This window comes from Eschscholzia californica, unplaced genomic scaffold (genome assembly GCF_041429995.1).
Source record: "Eschscholzia californica isolate CP2 unplaced genomic scaffold, dmEscCali1.0.p SCAF_2, whole genome shotgun sequence".
In the NCBI taxonomy this organism is placed as follows: domain Eukaryota; kingdom Viridiplantae; phylum Streptophyta; class Magnoliopsida; order Ranunculales; family Papaveraceae; genus Eschscholzia; species Eschscholzia californica.
The window spans coordinates 50,229,836-50,239,019 of NW_028238309.1; the positions used below are offsets into that span (position 1 = coordinate 50,229,836).

Sequence of the window (9,184 nt, forward strand, 5' to 3'; positions counted from 1 at the left end):
GCGTCCATAGCCTCATCTATAGTATTTATACACTGTAACTTTAAAACTTTCAAGGATGGACAAGCTCGAGCTATAGAGAGCACCTCTTGGTTTTTCATGAATTCTGAATCCAAAATCAAGGTCTCGAGAGAGGTACAGTTAGACCTAACAACTTCCAACGAAATATCAGTAACTTTGTCGCAACTCGCAAATTGCTATTCCATGAGATTTGAGGGACTTCCCACAGCCAACAGCTAATTCCACCACGCCTTTATCGATAAAGCCTTCACAAAACCGTAAATTAATATCTTCAAGTTGCTTACAGAACTGCCCCACAACTGTTAGTCCTTGATCACCAACATAACATCCCTACATGCACAATAAGAAACTCTCACAACTTACATTATCCATTACTATATAAATAAGTTAGCTTATTCAAACTCTTCAAACAACTATTTAAAAGGGCATTGAAAGATGTTACTGTTGGATCACATTTTAAGTCAGACATTTCATCAAACGTCTAGGGGCTTATTCAAACATACCCGACTTTCCATAGTCGACCGTAATCCTTTATTTAAAATGCCATGAAATTTCTTATGAAGTCCAAATATTTCTTCAATTGATTCAAAATGTTTGGTCGAAGCAAGACGGCGAACAATGAATTCATAGACTCCATGTTCGCAGCAAAAAGCATTAAGATTCATAAGATTTTCTGAATTTAGACTCTTATATAAAAGAACACTTAAACGGAAGAACATATCACAAGCTCGCTTTAGTGAACTTTAATGGAGAAAGATATCACGACGGAGAAGTTGGAAATCACTTGCCGATCTTCAGTTGGAAGAAAACTCCATCTAGAGTTTTCATCGAACTAGGTAGAGAGAGAGAGGAGAGTTTCCATCGAACAAGAGAGAGAAAAAAAATAAAAAGGGCAGTTTTGGAATTTAATTTAAATTTTTGACCTGAATAATAATTAACTAAATTATTTTCAACTTAACTGGTTATTAGCCCTAATAATTTGGTAACTAATGATTAATATAAAGTTATGTAGGTTTTTTTAATTATATTGATATTTTTTTAAACCCAAGTAATCATTTACTAATCCAAAATCAAGGGTGAGTTTTTTTGGTGGTCAGACTATTTTTCTTTCAGTGAGAGCTGATCATGTAGTCAAGACTTCGATCGAGTAGGTTTACTCTGGTTAGATGTGGCGCAATTGGGTGGTTGACCCGTTTATTGGTTTTAATATATTGATTATATAAAAATGCAAATTTTTTCTTAAAATTTAAGTTGGTCAGAGAGATATAGTTGATAAAAGAACTTGTCAATTATGAATATCTTGTGCGGATAGATGATGGATTTGAAGTTTTAGAGCATCTCCAATGCGAAAGTATAAAAAACTCTAATTGTCCCATGTATTGAGTCTCAATTGGGAGTCTCTTTACTGTATGACACAACTGAAATTTTCAATTTAAAAGAAAGCTGAAATGCAACACTCGGAAAACTTAAAACTTATACTTAATTTTCTAGGTGGGTAATTTTCTTTGTAATATCGAGTGGAAATTGTGGTCGTCAAGAGGTCAGAAACTCAAATATTGAGTATCTTTTTGAGGCATCTTATAATTAAATATTGACACATGCTAACTTATAACATTTGAGTTGCTATGTTGGGTATGTGCCGGTTACAAACAAGTCATTAAACCCCAACTAATGAAATTACAGAAAAAAATGAAGAAACCTATCACAACATGAAGAAGGAAAGGCTCATTCTAGTTAAGATTGGTCTGTTATTTGAATCGTTCTTACCGGTTACCATATCGATACATATTTGCAAACTACCATGTGTAAAATTTAAAGAGGTTTTGTATCATAGAAGTAATGAACCCAAAATAAGCATGTCTCCAAGATTGCTTCCATAGTAACACCCCACAGAAACCCCAAAAACCTGTTACAAATCCCAGTCACTTATATAAAACCACTTCGTCTCAAGCCAATCATCCTCCTCATCTTGTTTTCGTCCACCATATCCGGGCAGCTGAGCTTGTTCATCGCCTTTGCAGTTCTCGAGTGGAATACCACAGAGTTCAGGGTTGCCAACATAACTCAGTTCAGTAAAGCTTTGTAATTGGGTACTAGAAGGAATCTTCCCTGACAAGTTATTATATGACAAGTTCAAGTGATTCAGAGAATTCAAATCTGTAATGCTTTGAGGAATTACAGCCGAAAGTTTGTTGCTTGAGAAATCAAGAGATTCCAATGTGCTCATCTTGCCTATTTTGGTTGGAATCTTTCCTGTAAAATGATTCTGAGATAAGTTCAAAAATCGTAACTCGTGAAGTGTTGTTAGATCTTGAGGAATCTCTCCGAATAAGTTGTTTCCAGATAGATCCATGGTTGTAACAAGCCCAAGAGTGTTTCTATACGCATATTCCTTTCCATTTGTCACAAGTGAAACAGTTTCTTCATTTCCCCCAATGTTGATGCTAAAATAGTCCCTAGGTTTTTGCTTCAAAGTCATGGCACTTAAATTGCTGAAACATCTTGGAATTGATCCGGATAAGTTGTTATGAGCGATATCCAGAATTCGTAGTGAAGTCAGGTCACAAAGTGCTTCCGGAATACCACCACTGAACTTATTTAGACGCAACCTAAGAAGTATAAGCCCTGCAAAGTCAGCTCCCAGCCATGTTGATATGCTTCCACTGAATTTATTTTCACCAAGATCAATCGTTATTAGCTTGGTACAGTTTCGCAATGACTGAGGTAGTTCACCGGATAGATAGTTATTACCCAAATGCAAGGACAGTAATCTAAATAAAGAACCAATAGAGCTTGGAATTTTTCCTGATAAGTTGTTATGAGAGATATCCAGTATTTGTAGTGAGGTGAGGTTACAAAGTGCTTCTGGAATTGATCCTGATAAGTTGTTATCAGCGATATCTAGTATTTGTAATGAAGTGAGGTTACAAAGTGCTTCTGGAATACCACCACTGAACTTATTTTGACGCAACCTAAGATTTACAAGGCTTGGAAAGTTTACTCCCAGCCATGTTGATATGCTCCCACTGAATTTATTCTCGCCAAGATCAATCACTATTAACATGGTACAGTTTCGCAATGACTGAGGTAGTTCACCGGATAAAGAATTATTACCCAAATGCAAGGATCGTAATTGAACTAAAGAACCAATAGAGTCTGGAATCTCTCCTAACAGGGCATTGTTTGAGAGATCAAGAATTTTTAAACTATCCATTTCGCCAAACTCTGGATGACATCGGAACGAGGAAATAGGACCGGATAGGAAGTTGTGAGAAAGATCTAGTACTAAAACATTAGATACACTAGGTAGTGGGCCATTAAAATAGTTGGAAGTCAAGTTAACTTGTGTTAAAGTAGAACTAAATTTCAATAACTTTGGCAATTCTCCAGTGAGACTATTGTGGCCTAGATTCAAGTAATTCATTTGAGAAGACATGTTTCAAAACCAAATAGGAACTGTACCTGAAATTTTTGTGTTGGATAAATCAATCTGCGTTAACTTTTTTTGTGTTTTTAACCATTGGGGAAATCGAGATCCTATGTGACAATTTTTAAATGATAACCATTCGAGTTGAAAAGGAGGTTTCCAACCAGATCTCAACTTCAAATCAACTGAACTAATATGTAACACTTGTAGTCTTCGAAGATTGGCGAAGTTAGCTTCAGTTACAACGCCCTGTAATTCACTACCATCGACTAGTAATGTTTCTAAATTTGAGAGATGCCATATTGTTTCCGGCAATGATCCATTCAATTCATTTCCACCAAGGAGTAAACCCCTTAATAATGATAATCTTCCTAACGACGAGGGAATTGAACCAGAAAAAGAGTTATTATAGAGAGAGAGGTATTTGAGATTCTGTAATTTCCCCAATTGCTCAGGCAAAGGGCCAGAAAGTTTGTTACCTGATAAATACAACGACTTCAAACTACTGGTGATACATCCAGATGAATTTATTAAAAATCCAGATATATCTCCACAAAGGTTGTTCCTTCCCAAGTTTAATTTCTGCAAGTGGCATAGATTTCCTAAGGTATTTGGTATCTCCCCTTCAAGATCATAATTATAGCTTAAATCAAGGCTCTTGATTGAAGTCAAATAACCAATATCTTTCGAAATCGTTCCGTAGAAATTATTATCACTTAGATCAAGTTCTTCAAGTCTAGTAAGATTATATAACCATGCAGGTAATAATGAAGAATTCATCCAGTTTTCAGAAACATCGAGAATTGAAATAGATGTAAAGTTTATGTGTGGAAGAGTTGGTACTATGGATGAATCTAGATGGCAATCAGTAAGACGTAACTCGACTAAAGATGGGAGCATGTTAATCACATGTATCCACTTATGACTTACCCTGCTGAGGTCCAAATAACTCATGTCAAGATGTTGGAGAGAAGAAAGATGAGAGAGCCATTGAAGATCACTAACATCTAGCTGGTGGTTGCCACTAATATCAAGAGAATGAAGATTGGATAAGTTTCCAAGTTCCGGAGGAATAATTCCACCAAAATTTGTTCGTTGTAGATTGAGATACCTCAAATTATGGAGGGACCCCAAGAAAGAAGGTAACTGAATACCATCAAAATCATTCAAACTTAAGTTCAAATGACTTAAATATTTTAGTTCAAGCAGAGAAGAATTTAATTTACCACCTAGTGATGAGTATTGAAGATGAAGTTCAACAACATTTCCCGTTTTCGGATTGCAAAACACTCCTGTCCAATTGCAACATTCTTTACCATCCCAAGTAGATAATATGTTCTTCTCATAATAACTATTTCCATTTTCATCATAATATGAAGTATTTTCATATTTTAAATCTGCTCCGAAGGCCAACAAAGCTTGTCTCTCCCTTTCCTTACAAACAAAACCAAAACTGAACTTGTTGTAATCTGGTGTGAATAAGCAAAATGCAGCAAAAAAGATCATTAGAGAAATAGATCTCGACTCCATTATTAAGTACTGAAATCAAAACAAGAAGTTAACTCTATTTTTAAACTGAATTGTCAATATATATATATATATACAAACACACAAAATCTAAAGACCTTCTATCGGTAATCAGTCTCAAGACTCGGCTTTCTGTACAACCACTCAATTCGTCGTGGGGCGTAAGATCTTAAGATTTTATGGCCACAAAGAGAATAATAAAAAAGTATATGTCCATTGAAACTTCCAAAGATTGGGACAATAAAACTAGTCGGAGAATTTTCTCAAGTCTTTAGACTTTTCTACCTTGTTAAGTTTGATTATTCATCGGCCCTCTCAATGGGTTTGATTTGCCAACAACTGCAACTTCAGTGTGTATCGCATTTACTCCAAAATCCCAAAGATTCCAAGCTCGATTCACAACAGAGCTGGAATATATGATTTATTGGACTTGGGGTATTAATGATATAAATAATGAAATATAGGGTAATTTGTACGGCCCTTAAGGGGTATGATTGTGACCGAAACTATGACATTGTAAGGTATGACAATGACGGAAGTTTCTTCTTTCTGTTTGATAGGATTTCTTATGTCTTATTTATGTAGAAATGTCAATGCTAGTCATAAAGACTCACCGATATTAGTTGTGTTTTCTTTCGTTTGCGTTGTCTTAATAGAGGCATATTAGTACACCATTAGGCCAGGCGTGTTCGAACGGGTTTAACCTATGTAGTTTCCCCTCGATTTTTTGTTGTCGTGTCTTCTTTATGTAGAAATGTCAACTTTTTTTCTTGTTCAAAGCCCTCGAACAGCTTTAAAGAGTTAACTTGATAAAAAAAATGTGGAAGTTTTAACTTTTCATGAAAAAATGTGATGTAGTATGTTAAGTATCAAATAGCACATGCTTGCAAGTTCATCCCTCTGCCTCTAATTTCTTTCGTTAAGTTATTTTTTTTGAAAATTTACTTCTACGTGTACATTTAGCTAGATTCTAATTCTTTTCAGTTAACGAGTCTTTCCAGATACATAATTTTTCAAAATATTTCAGTAGTCCACCTATCTGATTGAGACCTACAAGTATTGTGAGAGTACGATTGATTGGAGACTCTTTAAAATCTGTAGAATTTTCTGGCCCATTAAATTTTGTTATTCAATCCTTTCAATGGGTTCTATTGAACTCATTATTTTCTCAATCTTATTCTTTTAGTTGTTTATTGAAGTCTTATAGACTATTCACAATAAACGTTTAAAGATTTTAACTTGTGTCTTCTTCTTTATATAGAAATTTCAATGCTAGCTAGTCACCAAGACTTCTACTGATATTTATTGTAAAGTTATGAATCAGGCCAAACAGATTAAATTATTTGGATGCAAATTGACTTGATTTGAATGAGTCCTTTCGACCACGGATAACTTTGTGCAGTACCAGCTAATATCTTTTTTTGTGGTTTGATTTTCTTCCCTGCATTATCTTAAAAGAGAGTACAGACTAAATAGTACATAACACAAGTGATGAAGAGCGTGTTTGAAGGGGCACTATACGTGTAAATTTGCAATATGCTTGGTGAACAACCATGGGTCCTCCAACAGGTGGCGAGATAAGAAAAATGTGTCTAGTTACTAAAAACACGTATGTCGCTATAAGTTCATATCTCGATAAACTAGACCAGTGTCCCTATACCAACGTAGCGAGATAAAAGATAACTTTACAATTGGATCTTTATAAAAAAATACTAGGGTATAGTCCGTGATTCTGATATGAATATTATTATTGTGACAAAATTGGTTTCAGTTTCGATCTAAAATTTAGAAAAGAAAAAAAATTATATATGTATAACAGGTTGCTTTGAAGTTTTTCTATTCAAGAAAATGAGAACCCATGGCTTAAGCCACTTACAGTTCGCTCGAAAATGAAAATCTAAATAATCACAACGTTGTAACAATTTAAACAAAAAGTAGATAGCATTACTAAACTATCTTAAAGATGAACATAACGAGGTTGAACTTATGCAACATAGTTTATTCGCTTCTAAAAAACAACATTTGTTGAACAATCTACCTTCAAATTTGGACTGAGTGCTAGAGCAATATAAGAGCACATACATGCCAACGGTTCTTTTGTCAGAAATGGCAGAGGCGAACGGTTGTTTTGGATGCAAATTGACTTAGTTTGAATGAGACTTTTCAAAGACGACTGATGAATTTTCTGCACAACCAGTTGATATGTGGAGCTAAGTTAATAATTGAGTTGATGAATTATCTCCTAACTTATTGTAATTTGTGTTTTTTTGTGGTTTGATTTTCTTCCTTGCATTAACTTAATAGAGATTCGATAACACAAGTGAAGAAGAGCGTGTTTGAAGGGACGCTACACGTGCAAGATGCACCTTGAAGAACCATGGGTCGTCCAACAGTGGTGAGATAAATAAAGTCAGTTCATTTAAACCCAACACTCATTTGAGGCGAGTGTAAGAGTAAGACCCAGCCATTATTCCCCCAAGACCAATTTCTTCGTTTGTTACAGCCTGTGTAGTTGCCCCTCAAACAACTTAAAAGAGTTGAGTTGATAACAAAACAAATTGGAAGGTTTATGAAAAAAATGTGATGTAGTATGCTGGGAAGTCCATCCCTCTCCCTCCAACTCCTTTTGTTTTGTTCGAATCATTATAAAATTGTAAACATTAACTATGATCAACCAATTATGTAGCTTAGTTGTTATCCTGATGAATTTCAGAATTGACACTGGCCGTCTCCATCTTTTTTGGAAACATTATTTCTAGATGTAAACTTGATCTAGAGTCCCATTCTCTTGAGTGAATGAATCTTTTGCTTGATTAATGAAACAAAAATGCTTTGTCATATTGGAGAAAGATGCATCTCCTGATATTATTTTGGTTGGATTAAGAGACTATCAAGAATTCAAGATCATAAAACTGATGGTATTTTACAATATATCCATGGTGAAGCTACTTTTGAAGAGCAAGATATCAAATAATATTTAAGGTTTTCAACCTGTCTCATGAAATGGTGATGATTATATGTCGAACTTGAAGAGCAAGAGAGTTGATATGATCAATGTTTTTTTATTTGTCTGATTGAAGAAGTCGTTTCATACTCTGTATCAAACTCGTGTTGAGAACTTAGAAGATTTTGGTAGTCATTCTTTTATGATTTTAATGAACAATCTTCAGTTCAGTTTGTTTGATTAATTAGAGAAGATGATAATTGTCTCCAACAAATAGCATCTAATCTATTTCGATCAACAACTGATACTTAAATATTTCCACCAAATTGTTTCAACTCATCAATATTACTGATTCTAATCTTATCTTGAATAAACTTATACGCAAGAGCATCTCCAATGCAAAACTCAAGAAAAACTTAAGAATTACATAAGAGTCATTTCCTAATGCGTAGTTTTCTTTGCATTATTGAGTGGAAAATTGAAGTCTTTGAGACAAATATCAAATATTAAGGTGCTGTTTGTTTTTCTATTTATGTCTGAATCTGAGTTGGCTGAATCTGAATTGGTTGAATCTGAATTGAGTGAATTTAGATGTTTGTTTTTTAAGTCTGAACTATAAAGTCTGAAAATATAAGATTACGCTTATGCCCCTCGTTAAAAAAAACTCAACTTTTGTCTCCTGGCCAAATAAGAAGAGAAGAACTATAAAAACACTAAAAATCTAGGGTTACATTCTCTCTTTATTTTAAAACAAAAAAGATTGAGAAGTCTCCATCTCCCTCACAATAACCCTAACAGGAAGTCTATATTTTTTTCAAATGTTTTAGGGTTGTTATCATCTCCCTCACCATAGCCTTTTTCAAATGTTTTGGGGGTTTTGATAAAGTTAGGGTTTTTTTAGGTGGTGGCTATGATGATAGGGTTTTTTATAATCCCAGCTCATTATGAGACCTTTCATTTGTTGGAAGGTCAGGGAAAAGAACCATTAACCATTATCTGAGCTTTTCATCCATTTGAGCAAAGCTAACCCTCGCCAGGTCTCCCTCTATTTCTTTCTCTCTGCGGTGGCCGTGATGTATGGCGGTGGTGGTGGTCGTGATGTGTGGTGGTGGTCGTGATGTGTGGTGGTGGACGTGAAATGTGTTATTGATGTGCTTTGGTGTTGTGTTGACACTTGACAGTGGTGGTTGTGGTTTTGTGTTGACGGTGGTGGTTGTGGTTTTGGGTTGACGGTGGTGGTTGTGGTTATGGGTTGACGGTGGTGGTTG

General features: G+C 35.0%; 2 protein-coding genes and 1 non-coding gene across 3 annotated transcripts; 1 reads left to right on the forward strand and 2 right to left on the reverse strand.

Moving 5' to 3' along the window:
• Nucleotides 1–1,927: 1,927 nt before the first annotated feature.
• On the reverse strand, nt 1,928–3,232 carry LOC147558720 (uncharacterized). The gene has a single exon (XM_086659085.1). It carries the CDS (start codon nt 3,230–3,232, stop codon nt 1,928–1,930), a length of 1,305 nt encoding a protein of 434 aa, XP_086515211.1.
• Nucleotides 3,233–3,413: 181 nt separating this feature from the next.
• LOC147558721 (receptor-like protein 6) lies at nt 3,414–4,975 on the reverse strand. The gene is made up of 3 exons (XM_086659086.1): nt 4,447–4,975; nt 3,582–4,329; nt 3,414–3,480 (listed from the first exon to the last, which is right to left on the reverse strand). The coding sequence occupies exons 1-3, from the start codon at nt 4,973–4,975 to the stop codon at nt 3,414–3,416; spliced, it is 1,344 nt and encodes a 447-aa protein (XP_086515212.1).
• Nucleotides 4,976–8,816: 3,841 nt separating this feature from the next.
• Nucleotides 8,817–8,926, forward strand: LOC147558722 (small nucleolar RNA snoR69Y). Its single transcript, XR_015235472.1, has one exon. It is a non-coding gene; the product is annotated as a small nucleolar RNA snoR69Y (small nucleolar RNA).
• The last annotated feature ends 258 nt before the right edge of the window (nt 8,927–9,184 follow it).